Consider the following 19,485-nt stretch of genomic DNA (forward strand, 5'->3'; position numbering starts at 1 on the left):
GGAATGAAGTGGAAGAAGCCATAAAGAGGATGAAAGGGGGCAAGGCACCAGGTTGGGACGAAGTAACAGTGGATATGATACGAGCAGCAGGAGAAGTAGGAACCCAGTGGCTATACAGAGTGCTGAGGGTGGTGTGGAAGGAGAACAGAATTGCTGGGGATTGGAAGAAAGGAATTATAGTCCCGATCTTCAAGAAAGGGGACAAAAGGAAATGTGAGAACTACAGAGGAATCACCCTGCTATGCCACTGTGGAAAAATCTATGAAAAGATCCTGGAGAAGAGAATAAGAAGCAGTATTGAAAGTAGACTGCAAGAGGAGCAGTATGGTTTCAGACCGGGAAGATCAACAACGGACCTCATATTTGCGGTAAGGCAACTGCAGGAAAGGCACTATGAGTACGGGAAGGACTTAATCATGGCCTTTTTAGATATTGAGAAGGCGTATGACAGTATCTATAGGGACAAGCTCTGGGATGTGCTGAACACAAGAGGGATAGATGAAGAGATAAAACGAAAAGTCAGAAAAATGTATGAGGGAAGTGAGAGTTGTGTGAAAGTGGGGAGGGAACGTACTGCATGGTTCAAGCTGGAAAATGGGCTGCGACAGGGAAGTGCACTTTCGCCTTTATTGTTTATTATTGTTATGGATGAAATCCTACAGCAAGTATCAGATGCAATTGGAGATCATAAAATGAAAGCAGTGCTTTTTGCCGATGACCTGATGTTATGGGGAAATTGCGAGGAGGAGGTGCAAGAGCAGTTAGATGTATGGGAGGCAATGGCAGCACAATATGGAATGCATTTCTCTGCAAAGAAAAGTGAAATAATTGTCACAACAAGGAAGAAGAATAGGCCAAATGTGGATATAACTTGTGGAGGGGAAAAACTACAAGTGGTAGAGAACTTCAAGTACCTGGGAAGCATGATTGAAAGTAAGGGGGGAAGCGCGATGGAAATAAATGAAAGGTGCAGAAAAGCAGGGCAGTTCTACAAATGCGTTAGGGGGCTTATTTGGAGCAAGGAGGTGCCACAGAAATCCAAGGGAATTATATACCGAACCTACTTTGTCCCCATATTGGCATACGGAAGTGAGACATGGGTAATGCACAAAAGCGACAAAAGTAGAATACAGGCTAGTGAAATGAAGTTCCAGAGGAGCAGGTTGAGTGTAACAAGACGAGACAGATTGCGAAATGTGTATGTGAGGGAAAGACTAAAGGAGGAACCAGTACAGGACAGGATAGAAAAATCAAGACTGCAGTGGTATGGACACATGAAGAGAATGGACGAGGGAAGAATTCCAAAGAGGATGTTTGATCTGCAACTGGAGGGGAAGAGGCCCAGAGGAAGACCAAGAGATAGATGGGTGAAGGGAGTGAAGGAATGTGTGATGAGAAGAGGAGAGAACTGGATGTAGGTGGAAGAGGGGGAATGGTGGAAAGACAGAACACGATGGAGAGGCTTGTGTTCCCGACAGACCCAGCCAGTGGCTGGAAACTGTCCAAGATGATGATGATGATGATGACTAATAATTACGGAAGGCTGAAATAAGTTATTAGTTTCAGATTTTATTTTGTTTCTACCTTTATGACAGTCAAGCGTTAATCGCCTTGCAGAACAATGAAGTTATCTTTGTTGGTTTGTTAAAGAAATTTGACTTTAATTAATCTTTTCTGCTGAGGCAGTCAATTTATTTGAAACAAAGTGTTTAATTCCACACTATTGCCTAGTTTCAACTGTTCGCTACATTTCAAGTGCACGTTTTCATTGTCTAGCAAGTATGGCATTATGCCATAATAAAGAACCAATTATGAGATAATACAGTACTGATACATCTGCATCTGGACATACGATGTGCACTTTAAGCCGAATTATGCATTTTAGTAGGGTTCACAAAATTCCCATGCTCTTGGAGTATCCTCTAACGTCTTGTTTCTTTTATGACATAATGTAAGATCTTTTAATGTTTTACACGTACGGGCTTCCTGCGTCATTGTAGCTGCGCAAGCACGGCGACGCTTGCCATCTGGCGTAACTGCTGAAACGAATATAACGTCGCGGGAAAATGTTCCGAATGGTTGTTTGAAAAGCGTTACTTTCAATTAAAGTAAATTTCCTTTTACACTAGATGAACTATGTGCTCCAATTTCCGATGAATTTCTTAAAACAGAGCATTTGGCTCTCATTCAAAATTCAGATCTTTGAGAATGACCATTTAGAATATTTTCGCACCCAGAAGGTCAGACATTTATGTCATTGTTAAATAATTTACTGGCGCATTTCTGTAATGTATCTTGAAGTGAAACACGTGCAAAAAAGATCAACATTACGTGTGAAAGCCTAGCTTCTCTTGCAGCTTATTAATCTTAGAGGCCAATATTATAGGGTACTTGAGAGCTTTTCTTTTCTTTTAGCAGCACTATGTATATTAATTTAAACCATTACCTTTCCCGATTTGTGTGTTCGCGCTACTTAACAGTGATGTTGCTATTGGCTGACTACATCACGTGTCCTGTGCTCTGAATATCCGCTGTCATTGGCTGGCGAGATCGCTTGACATGAGCTACGACCGGCTTACAAAAGCGCATTGCGATCTCGATTTCAATTCTACGGAAAGTAACATGCAGTGTTTGGTGGAATTCGAATTTATACTTTCGTAATATGAAATATGCAGTGTACATGTTGCTGCACATCAGACATCTTTCCAAAACGTGTTTTTCCCCCGAGTTTAGTTTTCTAAAGTGCCGGGGAATTCTACGCCGGTGTAAGACCACAACCACTAAAAGGAATGATAACTTTTACAGTTCCGAGGAAAAGTATACTGTTACTTAACAAGGAAAAAGTGTATTTTCATCCGGGAGAAAGTGTATTTTTAACCGGGAAATCCGGGAAAAATCCGGGAATTTTTTTTCGTCGGCCACGTATACACCCTGGAATCTAAATGTTGGAAATTCTTTTGATAGCACTTATTACATCAGCGTTTTTCCCCACGTAACTCAGCCCACCACAAAGACCAATCTTGTCATTTAGATTTTTGTTCATTATTTTCACCAAGTGTTTCTGAAAAATGCCACTGTTAAGAATTAGCAGACTACTTGCCTTAAAAATTGTCCAGAGATAAAGATTGTACGTGATCTACATCTATATCTACATGGATACTCTGCAAATCACATTTCCTGGCAGAGGGTTCATCACACCACCTTCACAATTCTCTATTATTCCAACCTCGTATAGCTCGTGGAAAGAACCAACACCTGTATCTTTCCATATGAGCTCTGATTTCCCCTGTTTTATCGTGGTGATCATTTCTCCCTATGTAGATCAGTGTCAACAAAATATTCTTGCATTCCGAGGAGAATGTTGGTAATTGGAATTTAGTAAGCAGATTCTGTCGCAACAAAAAATTCCTTTCTTTTAATGATGTCCAGCCCAAATCCTGTACAATTTCAGTGACACTCTCTCCCGTATTTTTCAATATTACAAGATGTGCTGCCCTTCTTTGAGCTTTTTCGATGTACTAAGTGTCCTGCCAATGAAACACAGTCTTTAGTTAGCCTTCCCCACAACATTTTCTGTGTCTTCCTTCCTATTTAAGTTGTTGGCGATTGTAATTCCTAGGTATTTAGTTGAATTTACAGTTTTTAGATTAGACTGATTTATTGTGTAACCGAAGTTTAACGAATTCCTTTAAGCATTTATGTGGATGACCTCACACTTTTTGCTATTTACGGTCACCTGCCACTTTTCGCAACATTCAGATATTTTTTCTAAGTTGTTTTGCAATTTGTTTCAATCTTCTAATGATTTTATTACTCGATAAACAACAGCGTCATCCGCAAACAACGTAAGACCGCTGCTCCGATTGTCTCCCAAATCATTTATATAGATCAGGAAAAGCAAAGGGCTTATAACACTACCTTGGGGAATGCCAGAAATCCCTTCTGTTTTACTCGATGACCTTCCATCTATTAGTACGAACTGTGACTTCTCTGACAGGAAATCACAAATCCAGTCACATATCTGAGAGGATATTCCATAAACACGCAATTTCACTACAAGCCGCTTGTGTGGTACAGTGTCAAAAGCCTTCCAGAAAACCAGAAATATGGAATTGATGTGAAATCACTTGACAATAGCACTCAACACTTCATGTGAATAAAGAGCTAGTTGTGTTTCACTAGAACGTTTCTAAACCCATGTTGACTGTGTGTAAACAGACTGTTTTCTTCAAGGTAATTCTTAATGTTCGAACACAATATATTTTCCAAAATCCTGCTGCATATCGACGTTAATGATATGGGCTTGTAATTAAGTGGCCTACTCCTACTACCTTTCTTGAATATTGGTGTGACCTGTGTAACTTTCCAATCTTTGGGTACAGATCTTTCGTCATGCGAACGGTTGTATATGATTGTTTAGCGTGGAGCTAATGCATTGGCATGCTCTGAAAGGAGCTTAATTGGTAAACAGTCTGGACCAGAAGAGTTGCTTGTATTGTGTGATTTAAGTTGCTTCACTACTCCGAGAAAATTTACTTCTTTGTTACTCATGTTGTCAGCTGTTCTTGATTCGGTTTCTGAAATATTTATTTTGTCTTCTTTTGTGAAGGCATTTTGGAAGGCTGTGTTTAGTAACTCTGCTTTGGCAGTGCTGTCTTTGATAGTATCTCCGTTGCTATAGCACAGGCATTGATTGTTTCTTGCTGCTAACATTCTTCACATATGACCAATGCTAAAAAAATAGTGAAACTTCTTCACACAGTGAAAGTAAAATTATGTTCTTCTACAACTGCAAAAGAATGGCTTCAAATGTTTCCCAAAAACTGAGAAAAAACATAATATAAAATAAGAATATTGGCACTTTATATTGCCATTTTGATATCGATATATCAGGAATTGCCAATATATGTCTACATTTTTTGGAAAAAATATTGATATATTGATATTTTATCAACAGCCGTACTTGAGTGTAAGACCTGTTATTACAAGCAAGAGAAAAAGGTTACTTCATATGTATTTTAAAAGGTCACTGTGTTTAACCCTTCACTACGCTGCTTTGCAGATATGCAAAGCAAAGTTTTAATTATCTTTTCGTTCTTGTCCTTGAAATTTAACACTGCCTTGCAGATGGACAGTGTTGCTTTATGAAAGTAATTGAAAGCAGTCTGCCACTAGAATGTGCTACTGTACTCGTGACTGGACAGTGTGTGTTGTTCTGTGTAGCATTGTCAATCAGGCACACAGTGCTTTCTTCTGATGGTGATTGTTGGTAGTTGCAAGCAAGAACACATGAACCTAAAAATATATAGTGCTTCCATAACATTTGTAGGTACAGTGTTCACTTCAACTTATATTTCTTATAATAAAAACGTACATGAATCAATTCTGTTTGCGTATCTGTAATAGTGTGTAGTAATGGTCCTACCGACACTCGAACAGTAACAAATTAGCGTTTCCTTCATTCCACTTCCTTCTAGTTTCTTGTGCTAGTTCAAGTGTTGTAATGGAGCTATTCTCTTATTTTGAAAATGGACGATGTGAACTGATGATGATCGAAGAATTCATGGTTTTAGAATGTCCGCATTACAGTGAAGACAGGCTAGATTTCAACAATTCGGATGATGCTCCTTCTATAACTGTAAATGATCTGGAAGCTACAGATAGTGATAGCAAGGCTGAAACTACTGTAGGACCTTCATATAATATGGCTGATCTAAAAGTTACCATTTGAAGGCAATATAAACCCCTGATCTACATGCTGGTGCTTATGTATTCACATTGGAGTCATGATGGGTTACATAGACACTGCAGCAACAAACTCAAATTAGGAATAATGTTTCAGAGGATGATGATAATGAACTTATTGCTGATGTATTATTACTACAAGCTTCTGAAAAACATCCAAAGTTACAGAAAAATCAAATCATTTATTAAAAAAAAAGAACAAAGTGTTTCATTTACAAATGACCTTTTTAGTCTTGAATGAAAACTGCACTGGGCAATCTGTGGTATAGTTGTCTAAATCATCAGTTTTAAAACATTTTCTTACTAATGAATTAATGGCAAAAATTGTAGATTAAATTAACTGGAATGATGTTTTTGGCGTTCCACTAATAAAACAATGTCTCAGATGTACTTTGGGAGTCTAATGACCAATTTTCATTTCATAGACAATCCAAAGTGACCGGACCCTGAAAGTCAAGATTTTGACAAATTGTACAAAATTAGACCTATAATTAATCGGGTGAATAAAATGTGTCTTTCAGTTGCAGTGAGTGAACATTTGTCAATTGATGAACAAATTTGTGGAACCAAAGATGTAAGTGAAGTACAAAACACAAAAATGGGGGTATAAACTTTTCATTTTGTCTGAAGGAATGGGGTGTGCACACAAAATTGAGTTCTACGGTGGGCAAGAAAATAATCCAAAATTCAGATTAGGTAGTGAACCAGATATTGGAGCATCTGGAAACATTGTGATTCGGCTCATCAGGGAAATTCCAAGAAATCGGAACTAAAAGATCTGTTTTGAAATATACCTCTATAAATCTAGTTGTGTATCTATTCGAGCGAGGGATTTGGTGCGTAGGAACAATCCAAATACATTGAATATAAAACTGTAAATTTTAAAATTAAAAGCAGCTGAAGAAAGGAGTATATGGATACTCTGAGGACTAGATTATTACTTTTGACAAACTGGACATTTCCCCCAGTTTGCTTAAAGACAACAGTTGTCTCTCTTTTCCTGTCTACTTTTGTCGGTGAGCTGCCAAAATTTTTACAACCCACACATGGAAAACATAGACTGAATAATGTACAGAAAGTTCTGGTTGAAAATTACAAATTATTTAGAAGTAAAGGAGAGGACGTAATGAATGGCAGATGCACTGTGTCGTTGATGGGCACACAAACAAAAGTTACAGAGCGGGGCTAACTTTCAGAATGCACTTCCTTTTTCTAGCTGTAGGAAAAACACATGCCGCCGCCCCCCCCCCCCCCCCCCCACACACACACACATACACACACACCCCTCTCCCTGTCTCCCTACATTGTGCTCTCACTCGATTGCCAGCTCTTTACTGGCCCACATGGAATGTACTGGGGAGAGGTGGTTGGGGAGGGGGGCAGGGGCGTTTAGCAGATCGTGGGAGAGTGGGGAGCCATCTGTGGGCTAACTACGGGTGCAAGTAGAGGAGGCAGGTGGCGCATACACATACACATTTGCTCTCTCTCTCTCTCTCTCTCTCTCTCTCTCTCTCTCTCTCTCTCTCTCTCTCACACACACACACACACACACACACACACACACACACACACACTATTGGGTGTGGGATGGGAGGGGCAGCAAGTTACCTTAGTTTTAGGCCAAGAAGGTTACAGGAGCAAAACATGTGCTGTAAGGATAGCTCCCATCTATGCAGCTTAGAAAAGAGGGTGGTGATGGGCAGAATCCAGATGGTACAGGTTGTGAAGCAGCCATTGAAATCTCGCATGTTGGGCTCTGCTGCATTTTGTGCCACTGGGTGGTGTACCTTGTTTTTGACAACAGTTTGACTGTGGCCATTCGTTCTAGTTGGCAGCTGGTTGGTTGTCATATGAATTTAAAATGCTGTGCAGTATTTGCAGCAGAGGTGATATATAATGTGTTTGCTTTCACAGGTGGCCCAGCCTCTGATGGGGTAGGATAGTCCTGGGACAGGACTGGAGTAGATGGTGCTGGTTGAGTGTATTGCGCAAGTCTTGCATCTGGGTCTACCACAGGGGTATGGTCCCTGTGGCAGGGGGTTGGGGTGGGAGTGCCATAATGATGGACTAGGATGTTGTGGAGGTTGGATGGGTGGCAGAACACCACTTTGAGAGGGATTGGAAGTGTCTTATGTAGGTCGTCCCTCATTTCAGGGCATGTGATAGATAATCAAAGTACTGACGAAGTCATTCCAGTCTGGGGTGGTATTGGGTGACAAGGGGCTATTCTTTGTGATTGGTTCTAGGGATGGATGTGAGAATCAGGTGTGTGCGAGGATATGGCACAGGAAATGTCTTTGGGGATTAGGTCTGGAGGGTATTGCGTGTCTGCAAAAGACTTTGTGAGGCCTTCAGCGTACTGGGCGAGGAAGTTCTCATCATTGCAGATGTGTCTACCACAGGTGGCCAGGCTACAAGGGAGGGATTTTTTGGTGGAGAAAATGTGGCAGCTGTCAAAGTGCAGGTACTGTTGGTGATTGGTGGGTTTGATGTGGACTGAGGTGTGGATGGTGGACGCATCTGAAAGGAGGTGTGGATGGAGGCATCTGAAAGGAGGAGATTGACATCATGGAAGGTAGTACAATGAGTGGAGGAGGACCAGGTGAAGTGTGTGGGAGAGAAAGTGTTGATATTGTGGAGGAATCAGTATAAGGTGTCCTGGCCTTGGTTCCAGGTTATAAAGATATCATCAATAAACCTGAACCAGATGAGGGGTTTATGGTTTATGAAGCTATAAAAGTTTCCTGTAGTTGGTCGATGAAGAGTTTAACATAGGAGGGTGCCATGCGGGTCCCCATTGCTGTGCCACAAATTTGTCTGTATACTTTCCCTTCAAAGGTGAAGTAGTTACGGATTAGGATGTAGTTGGTTAGGTTTATGAGGAATGAAGTGGTGGGTTTGGAATCTGCAGGGCATTGAGGGAGTTAGTGTTCAATCGTGGCTAGGCCATGGGCACGAGGGACGTTGGTGTAAAGGTGGTTGCATCAACGGTGATGAGTAGGGATCTGGGATGCAAATGTGTGAGATGGTGGAGAGCCAGTGCAGGAAAGGTTTTTGTAGGAGACTAGGTTTTGGACAGTTGGTTGGAGATGTTGATCAACAAGGGCCGAGATTCTTTTGGTGGAGGCAGTGTAACAAGTCAGTGGATTCAAGTTAGAGGTTCTGCAAAGGGCCTGAGGATTTCACCAGGGATTGGAGGTTATGTTGGATTTCTGGGATGGGATCACTCTGGCAGAGCTTGTAGGTGGAGGTGTTGGACAACTGGTGGAGACCCTCTGCCAGGTAGTCACTCCAGTTCATCACAACTGTCATGGAACCTTCGTCTGCTAGGAGGATGATAAAGTCAGGATCCGTTTTTAGGTTTTGTAGGGTGGTCCTTTCTTCTGTTAAATGGTTGTTGTTCTTAGGGAGGGAGCTGGGAAAGGGTGGTGAGGCCTGGTTCGAAGTTAGGAACTCCTGGTAGGTATCCAGGGGATGGTTAGATGGGGGTGTGAGGGGGTCACCATGGGATGGTGGTATGAATTGAGACAGGCAGGGTGATGTTGCGATTGGGTTGCCTTTAGTTCGAGAGGTTGGTGGCAAATAAGTGTTTCCACTGCAGGGAAAGGGAGAAGGAGAATAGGTCTTTGACAAGTCCAGTATGGTTAAACCTGGGAGTAGGGCTGAATATGAGGCATTGGGGAGGATTCCATTTAAGGAAAAAGATATTGTCATGCGTAAGAGTGAAAAAGGGAACAAGGACAGGCATGGCATACGAGGGGCAATATGTGAGGGAGGGAGGTTTTTGAGCTACTAGAAGTGTGATGTGCTGTTATCAGTGGTCGCTTGGCACGTTGAGATGGGTGCACAGCTCTCATAGTGGATGCGGCTGATACTACAGGGTGTAACCAAAGTCACTTGTGACCACAAGGGTCATGGGCATTACAGAGTATGTCATAGAGGTAAGAGGGGAAGAAACATAAGACAAAGAAATGGATGGGCAATAGAGGGGAGTTAAATAAAGCAGAGATTAATGAAGGATGGACAACATGAGGTTTGGCTGGAATGGAACCACTAGCCACAGAAAGTTCTGGTTGAAATTTACAAATTATTTAAGAATATAGGAGACAACTCACCAAATGGCAGAATCGCTGTGTCATCGATAGGCACACAAACAGAAGGTACATAATTTGCCTAGCTTTCAGAATCACTTCCTTTTTATAGCTGCAGGAGAAACATGCATGCACACATGTGCACGCCACACACACACACACACACACACACACACACACACACACACACACACACACACGCCTGTCTCCCTACATTGTGTTCAGTCTAGTGCCAGGCTCCTGGGACAGTGGGGAGCCATCTGTGGGTTAGCTAGTGGGGCAGGTGGCAGACAGCTTGGTATGTGATTTCGTAGACTTAGAGTGTGAGACAACAGCATACAATTAGCTGATGTGGGGACACAAATTGGGCAGGGGACAGTGTACACACACACACACACACACACACACACACACACACACATATACACTCTAACTCTCTCTCTCTCTCTCTCTCTCTCTCTCTCTCTCTCTCTCTCTCTGTCTTTATTGAGTGGGGAGTGGGAAGGGTAGCGAGTTACCTTAGGTTTAGGCTAGGAAGGTTACAGGAGCAAAACATGTGCTGTTAAGGACAGCGCCCATCTACACAGCTCAGAAAATCTGGTGGTGATGGGCAGGATCCAGATGGTGCGGGTTGTGAAGCAGCCATTGAAATCTCGCATGTGGGGCTTTGCTGAATGTTGTGCCGCTATGTGTGTACCTTGTTTTTGGCAACAGTTTGGCGGTGGCCATTCTTTCTAATTGACAACTGGTTGGTTGTCATACCAATGTAAAACCCTGGTGATTGCTGCAGTGTCAGTACACAAAATGGCTGCTTTCACAAATGTCCTGGCCTCTGATGGGATAGGATAAGCTTGTGACAGGACTGGAGTAGATAGTGCTGGGTGAGTGGATTGCACAGGTCTTGCATCAAGGACTTTCACTGGTGTGGGGGTGGGGGGTGGGAGTGCTATAAGTATGGACTAGAATGTTGTGGAGGTTGGGTGGATGGCGAAACACCATTTTGAGAGGGGTTTTAATTATCTTAGGTAGGATATCAGTCATTTCAGGACATGCTTCAGCTAGTGTTTTGCCGAAAACAAGATGAACCACCCAGCAGTGGCACAACATGTGAGATTTTGTTTAGAACTTAATTGGCTCAAGTTCTTTGCCAGATTGGTACTGGAATAGAAAAGCAAGGTATACCAGCTAGCACAGATGCAATAGAGATCAACAGGCTTAAATATAAGGGATCATCGTTACTTCCATTTTTCACTAGTATCATTAATTCTATCATACATTCTATTTATTTACTGTTTAAAACTATGATTTAAACTTAGCAGAGTGTCATATATGAGTGAATATGATAAGTTGCACACAATTTTGCATATATGTAAAGTATTAAAAAAAATTCCGGATTAAGAAAACATTATTTTTTCAACATTTTCCTGACGTTCCTGAACAATTTTTTTTAAAAATAAAGTGCGAAAAGCTTTAATTGCTTTGTGATGCACACTGCATCATTTATTTATTATTGCAGAAATAATGATGTTAATGTCTTATCTGTCAGCTAATCTCAGACACGTAAGTAAACAGTATATCTGTCAGTATAGGTAGAACATGTGAAGTTAATGCAGAGTCAGATTGTTTAATGTAAAAGTTCTGATGATGACCCACCTTTTACTCTGTGTTTTTGAGATAGTGTTTCTAACACTAGGATATGTTTATGATGATGATAATATTGCTTGTTAGATGCAAAATGAAGAAAATGCAAGCCTTTAATGTGAGTGGGATGTGCTCAATGTAAGTAAATACTGGTGCTATGCAATTTCCAACTACTATTCTTCACTACCTTCTTGAATTTTTATCAGTTACAATATTTCATGGTAGGGCACCATGGTACTCAACATACCCAACATCTGATTGAACAGTTCGTCCTGTAATGCACCCATCTGATTATGAACAAGACTGTGCAACTGGAAATGGCAAAGAACAGTAAAGTTAGTTAAACAAAAAGTCTTCAAATTGTTGGTTGGTAGCTATTTTTATGACATACAATATTCAGTCTTTGCAACTTGCTTTGAAGGTTTTACACCATCAGGCAACTAAGTTGTTCCTGCAACATGAAGAGAAATCATCATGGAAGATATGCAGTATTTTGATAGCACAAGGGTGTGTGCAAAATCAAAACAGATTTAAAATGTAGTTGCTGTGCTTAGTAGTCTCAGACCACCATTTCTTTTAGCTAAAAAGAATTGACCTAGTGATGTAATTGACCTAGTGATGTTTGCAAAATAGTTGCCCAGTATAAGGAAGGCATTACATGTGGGTAGCCATATTTCATTGATATTCATCTATCACTGGTGGACAACCTTATATGCTAAGGGAGATGAATTTCCATTACCACATTTGCTAGTACAATGAAATTTCATTTCTATCAATCCATTCTACCATTTGTGATGGTATTAAATGTTACAGTAAGCAGATATTAAGGCAGTTGTCTGAGTGGCAAAAATAATTCACAATATCTAGAGTATTGGAGAACTGTGCTGTCTTAAAAGTATCATGCTGAGGCTGCATTTTTGCATTCATTGTCATGTGGAGTAGAAACTGGGTTCATCACAGTGAACCAGGACACAAAATACAGTTCAGTCAACCTTATTTTTACACACATTATCTGTAATTGAGAAAGAATGATTGACTTCACTGTCATTGTTCTGAAATATGAATGGGTCGCTCAAACACTAATCACGAGATAGAAGATAGTGAGCACCAAAAGCTGCAACATCATGCTAGAAGAAGACAATAGAGCCTGTAGTGTAGACATAGTCATAAATTTCTGTTCTAGGCATTTTTCTTAAAGGAAATTGCAGGTAAAATTTCAAGATTTGTCATAATTTTAAAAAAAGTTTTTTGAGTTTCTAAGTTGTTCTTACTACAATCAGGAATTCATCCATTATACATTCATGTGCTACGACATTTCAGAGAATTCATTGGAACCTGAGGTTTTACTTTGGTGGCACATTGAAGGATCATTGCATTTCTCATTTCACAAATGGTTATTAACAACGAATGCATGATATGCAAAAATTTTACTTTTAGTATATGCATCAAGGACTCGCTCCCTGGTATAACCTATCAAGCCTTTCTGTATTGATTTACCTCCATTTCGGTCTTTTACAGCCAAGAACAGCAACAAATCCAATGAGCTCATATCTAGTACAGGAAGTAAAGGTTGGGGAATTGTTGCAAGTAAGAGTTTCACACATTAATTCACCAACAAGCTTCTATGTTCAGAGGGTAAGCTAATGTACTCTCCTGTACTTTGACAAAATGTGCATGGAAGAACCAGTTCTAATTGTGGAATAATTTGTTACAGACTGGGGCCCATGCTCGATCTCTATATAGTCTCAAGAATGAAATGATGAAATATTATTGTAATCCTACTGAGCATAAAATTTACAAACCTGAAATTGGTAAGATACCACATTGTTTATTTAAGTCCAAGAAAGTAAGATTTATATAGATAACACCCACCCATACTAACACTTGCTCCCAAGTAAAAGTAAATGAGGTCTAAATGCAAAGATGGTTTATACGCCAGAATACTTTAACCATAACAGATGCTCTAAATGTTACCACAGATGTTACAGAAGTGTTGACAATAAAAACTATGATCTTTGAAGTGTATGACTGTTTAGGTGGAACGCTATGTTGCCTCAGAGATGTATGTGTAGTTCATTATTTCATACCAGAGCTTAAAAACTAATTGTTGTAGACAATGAAAATCCATAATAAGAAGAAAAACAGTTCCATCAGTACTAAAAATAATGGCCAACATTTCCAGAATTTCTCTTGGGTGATGTTTACATCCTACTGCTTGCTGCATATGTGGTATTTCAGTAAAAACCATTAGGACATTCTCATTGGGTTGTTCTTTTTGCCAAGTGTGTCACAAAATTGGCAGTCCTGGCTGGTACAGGTGGCATGCACCCAAGGTTCCTCAGTTACGGAATTGGTCAATGCTGCTAAGTACTAAATACTCTAGACACAGTTTAGCAACTATCATGAAGCATAGCTGCGCAACATTACACTTTTTCCCACTGACCTGTGACACGGAAGTTTCACAACAGATGATGTGTGTCTCACTGGTCCTGTTTCATTTTCTATGAGAGTTTTCCATGACCCCTGCCTCATATATGCAGGAACCCATAACCTTTGACTGATACTTTATTCGCAGTGAAGTGGACGAGAGATGATAACTCCTGTACATACTATAGCGAAGACCATTCCACGGGAGAGCCTTGTATTTGATATACGTTTGGTATCCCTGGTACATGATCCTCAGTAGTCCTCACACCATATCTATTTGCAGCAATTTCCAATCACTTGACAGTAGTCATTTGCTGTTCATAAACAGCTGGAAATTGCCCTGAGAATAGCTGTCAGTGTGGGGCTGTATTGTGGTGGGGCAATGTTTCGCAGAGCAGTAAGCAAATAACTGAAGCTTTCTGATTCTCTCTCAATTTTTAGATGTGTTATGCTAAAAGGAATACAAATTCTCTTTAAGAAATCAAGTGGCTAACACCCAGTAAAGTGATTCCTGCTACAACAAGAGGAAAAACCTGCAACAAAATTTACTTATTGCACAAAGTTGTCTGGAATTTTGAGTCTCGAACTTTTGTCTTTTCCGTGTAAGGAAATAGTGGAAATTTATAACAAATGTAGACATTATATACACTGCTATTGAAGGGCGAAGCTAAATTTAACATGATATGGCAGTTATATTATGAACAGAATACATTATTGCACCGCAGTAGTCAAATTCACATAAGAGATCTTTGTGTCATGCTCATACATTTTCAAACACTTCATTTGAACAAACTTGTCAACAGACAGAAATGAGATGTAAGTATTTCAGAAATTATGTAAAAGCTCTCACTGTGATTAAGGGGAAATGATTTACCAAACCAGATATTGCCACTCAGATTTGTAGGACATGCAGCTGTAACTCACAGCCATTGACTTACTATAAAGTGCATTTTGCACTACACTTGTGTTAGCTGAAAATTTTTAAAAAAAATGTGACTTCATTCACATAGATAAACATTGAAATTAGTGGGAACAATTGACAGGATGTGACTTATGTAGCCAAAATTGTATAAAGTAGAAGTGTAAAATATAACTGATGATACATTGCAGAATCTATTTTTCACAGTATTCATTCTTCAGAAATAAACAATATGTCATGTGTCCAGAAGTGCTAGTGCACATCATAGCAACTCCATCAGCAAATGACAAGTAGTTTTTGTTTGTAAGCTGAAATAATTTGATATTGTACATATGGTTCGCAAAAAATTCATTCTCTTTCAGTGTTGTTGATGAATACGACTTTGATATTTTATGTTCTTCATTTCAAAATCATACTTGCATGCATACACAATTAATATCCGTTGTAACGTGTTAGTGTTCCTTTTTAGGCATGCCATGTGCTGCATTGAATGCTACAAAAAGTTGGTGTCGGGGACAGGTTGTAGGTCTTCCAGGAAATAAAAAGGTCAGAGTGTTCTTTGTTGACACTGGTAGTGAACTAGAGCTACCATGGTATGAAGTATTCCGGTTACCTGACAAGTTTCTTGCAGTTCCAAAGCAGGTAATCTTATTTTTTGTGGTTCACAGCTTTCTGTAATTGTTTTTGTCATAATTTTTTTGTATTATGTGTATGTAGTATGTGCCTTTTACAGAAAGAAAATCTCAAATGAAACGCACAGTGACACCACTGATCTTGAGATTTTACAAGATTATAAGATGCAGTAACATGCATTAAAATATGTACAATATCAACTTTGACTAAAACAAAATACCTGGGAATGCACATGGGTCCACCATATATTTGTGCTCACCTCAAGTACTTAAGCAACAAATGAATGCTGAATGTGGCATGCAAATTAGTTGTCTAACCTGAAAAGTCATGAATAGACTACATCCTCCTCCCTCTGTCCTTCCTATGCCAGCATGTTAATGGAGAAAAAGGAAAACAAAAGCAAAGGAAAATGTAGAGGGTGTGCAGTTTCTTGGTTTAGTAGGGTTGTTCTGTTTGGCTTTGTATGTATAATACACAGTCCAGTCACATTAATGTCACCGCTGTCTATGTTCAATGTCAACATGCCATAACCACTCGTAGAAGGCAGATGGCAGCACTAGCAGTGGAAAGCACAAAGGGAATGTCAGGGATGTGGAAAACAGTGCAGTCATTGTGATGTGGAAACAGAATGATTTGTCTGACATCCGAACTGTCATGATAATTGGCTTTCAGGCCAAGGGTGAAAGCATTTCCAAAACAATTAAGTCTGTTAATGTTTGTGTGCCATCATCGTTAAAGTACACAGTACATGGCACAATGACAGTATCCAAAACTGGTGCCGAAGCGACTATGATGCACCAAGAACCATAGATGACAGGGGTGAATGATAATTGTGGAGATGTGTACTGATGAATAGATGGGCAGCTATTGAGCAGCTGAGCATCTGCCCAGGTGAACCAGGGGACCATCAGCAGTGTTTCTTCAACAACCCATTCAGCAAATGTTGCTGCATAAGGGCCTCCGCAGCAGGCACCTGGTTGATGCACAGCAACGAAAGTTGAAATTTGCATGCCAATACCGCAGCTGGACTTCCACTGAGTGGTGACGGGGACTTCCCAGATGAATTACGTTTTATGCTCCATCAGACATGTGAAATGTTTGACAGCAAACACCCTACAGCAAGCAAGGAAGTGTTATGTTCTTGGGAATGTTTTCGTGCCAGCAGATGAACACAAGTAGTATGTATCTGTCTTCCCCTAGGACTACGTCCGTCCTTTCATGCAGTTTGTTTTTCTTCAACACGATGGAATCTGCTAGTGGGACAAAGCAACATGTTGCATAGCTTTAGTGCAGTGTATGTTTTGAAGAGAATCAGGGTGAGTTACCATACTCCCCCAGCCACCAAAGTATTCCGATTTAAAACCAGTCAAGACTCTGTGGGTCTGTCTCAAACAGGCTGTTTGCACTATGGATCCTCTCCCGAAAAACCTTGCACTGCTGACCACAGCACTGGAATCAGCATGGCTCCAAATCTCTGTCGGTACCTTCCAGAACCTCATCGACTCTCTTCCTGCATGTCTCGCACTCTTCACATCTGGCAGTGGTCTGTGTTGCAAAAGGTGATTATTCACGTTTTTGGCAGCTGGTCATATTAAAGTTACTGGACAGTGTATAAAAACAGGCAAATGAAACCACATAATTGCTCCCTCCATGGCATTATATAGTTTCGCACATTCAGCCTTTCACATGTATATATGTATATAACCATTTTATTTGTTTGAGCACTCAATGGTGTAGAATAATTTGTTGTTTCAGGCCCTTCTATTTTCAGATTAAGCTGTATATGGTTCCAGAGACGCTTTAAAGTTCCAAACATATAATTCCTTTGTTAGTACCTAGAGTAGCCCTTAACATACCCCAACGGATGCCAACTGTGTATGTAGACAATAGGGTTAAGTATTTTATACTGTGATGCGGTCACAAATCAAGAGGAATTTTATTGGTTGTTAAAATTGGTTTATTAAAATATTGTGAAAGAAAAAACATCTTGGTTATTACAGGCGATACATTGTGCATTGAATGATGTAAGCCCAACACTGAAGTCTGGATGGTCACCAGAAATTAAAAAAGTTATGTTGGAGCTCACATTCAAAAAATCATTGAGATTATTTGTGGATTCTGTGAGTGACACTAACTTGTTTGTCACATTATATGATGTTCAACGTGAAATGGACATTTGCATCAATGCAGTTTTGGTGAGAGAGGGCTATGCTCTGAGCACAGGAATGAGGTAAGTTTTGCAAGACTTTCTTTCATATTAACTTCATCTAACAGCTTAAAAAGGTGTCCCAGTGTCCCACTCTGGGAAATAAATCCAGGTGCAGTTGTGTGAGGTGCAGTATCAGTTCCACCACTGGAGTATGCTTTACTGATGGAATTGAAAGTTAACTTATCTCCTTCATTGTAGTGACTGTACTTCCAGAAAGAGTTCATGTGAATTATGTCAAACCTTAGTAAGAAATGTACTGACTTCTGTATGTATAATTTTATATTACTTTTGTGTACCACTGCTAGACAGAAGGGAATGTAATGCTTTTGTATACCTCCATATTTAGAAGTTGCCATTAATTACTTCTTTTATATAATAGCAGCCTTGCAGTTTTTTTATTTCTTATAAAGCAGAGTAAGTAGTGTTCAAGGATCTTGTCAGAGGTGAAATGGTAGGGCATATTATGCTTTTCTGTATTGTAATTTTGACCATGGGTACTTCATAATTGAAGGTTTCAATTTAGCTGACTGATTGTTTATTTTTTTAAGTTACTTAATTCTGATTTGTGTGTGTTCTTCATTGTATCTTGGTTCTAGTGTCCAAGTACTAAATCAAATAGATATTTTCATAAATATATCTTAGTGTACAATGAGAGAGCTTGTGGAACTGTTGGTAAAGAAAATTAAACATTGTAATATAACTATACTATAACTTATTTTTTAAAGCATGCAGTTCATTTTAACAATTATATTAATTTCTAAAGTGATCAGTCTCCATATACAATTGCCCCACTATTAGTCGGAATTATTTAGGGTTACTATATCTAATGAATCAACCACTTGCACTCAAACTTTTAAGTTTTATTATTCAGTAGTTTCATAGTCTTCAAAATTTGCTTCACTCTTGAAAGAAATTTGAAATCAAATTGTACAAGGATAAGAGAATACTAAGTAGTAGTGAAGTTTGATTGTCTGTTCAAGCTTTTTGATTACCATAACCTACCGCTTCATTTTTATGGTCTCCTTTAATTTTTGCCACCGCTTCATTTTTATGGTCTCCTTTAATTTTTGCCACTGTAAAGTGTAGTATGTCTCAATACTGTAGATATTATTTACTCTGAGTTTGTACTGAAATGTACCAGACATATTTTTACCCACAGGACATTTGCCAAAAATTTCCTTCTTTAGTGACAATAAAACAATCCTTCCATTGGCCTGACTGGGCCCCAGTGTCCGAAAGTTAGAACTAGACCCAAGTTTCACCGTGCATGGTATATCTTTCATGGTCCTACTTTCATGGAGTGTAGTCTAGAGAAATGAGGACAAAATGTTTATTTCCTACTGATTCCAAAAAGATAATGCAAAGTATTTTCTAGTTCGGTCTTTTTGAACTAATTGAATGTAAACACTTTCAGCCTCAGTGCATAATCTTTTAACAAACAGTCCTCTGGTTAGTCTGATATTTGCAAACTGCCATTTGTTACAAAGCATACATTGTTTTATTTAATATTTCTGCTTTAGAAGTACAACTGCACAATTTTTCATTTTTCGTACTTTTACTGCTAACCGTTTTCAGAATAGGTTTTTAATATTTGACTATTTCTTGCCCAACTATCCACTGAACTGTTTTTCTTGTTTGTTTAAACTTTTATGTAGCTGCTGGCCCACTCCTTGTTGTTGAAACCAAGTCAAAACACTTCATGAGATCTGTCATCCAATGTAATATCTGATGTATTTACCTTTTTTATGTGCTCACTGTAGTTGATTCTCTTGAAGTAGAAGTCCTGCTGGTCAGTGACTCTGAAATCCTACATGTTGCCA

At 39.5% G+C, this 19,485-nt stretch overlaps 1 protein-coding gene across 4 annotated transcripts in view; it reads left to right on the forward strand.

Annotated features, from left to right (window-relative positions):
• The window catches only part of LOC126457111 (RING finger protein 17), a 505,497-nt gene that overhangs the window by 355,576 nt on the left and 130,436 nt on the right, over positions 1–19,485 (forward strand). For all 4 annotated transcript variants that reach the window (XM_050093159.1, XM_050093158.1, XM_050093161.1 and 1 more), the window contains 4 exons: positions 12,996–13,112; positions 13,192–13,288; positions 15,293–15,465; positions 17,457–17,686. In XM_050093159.1, coding sequence (XP_049949116.1) covers positions 12,996–13,112; positions 13,192–13,288; positions 15,293–15,465; positions 17,457–17,686 — 617 coding nt within the window. The remainder of the gene's footprint in view (positions 1–12,995; positions 13,113–13,191; positions 13,289–15,292; positions 15,466–17,456; positions 17,687–19,485) is intronic.

This window comes from Schistocerca serialis, chromosome 2 (assembly GCF_023864345.2).
Source record: "Schistocerca serialis cubense isolate TAMUIC-IGC-003099 chromosome 2, iqSchSeri2.2, whole genome shotgun sequence".
Taxonomy (NCBI): domain Eukaryota; kingdom Metazoa; phylum Arthropoda; class Insecta; order Orthoptera; family Acrididae; genus Schistocerca; species Schistocerca serialis.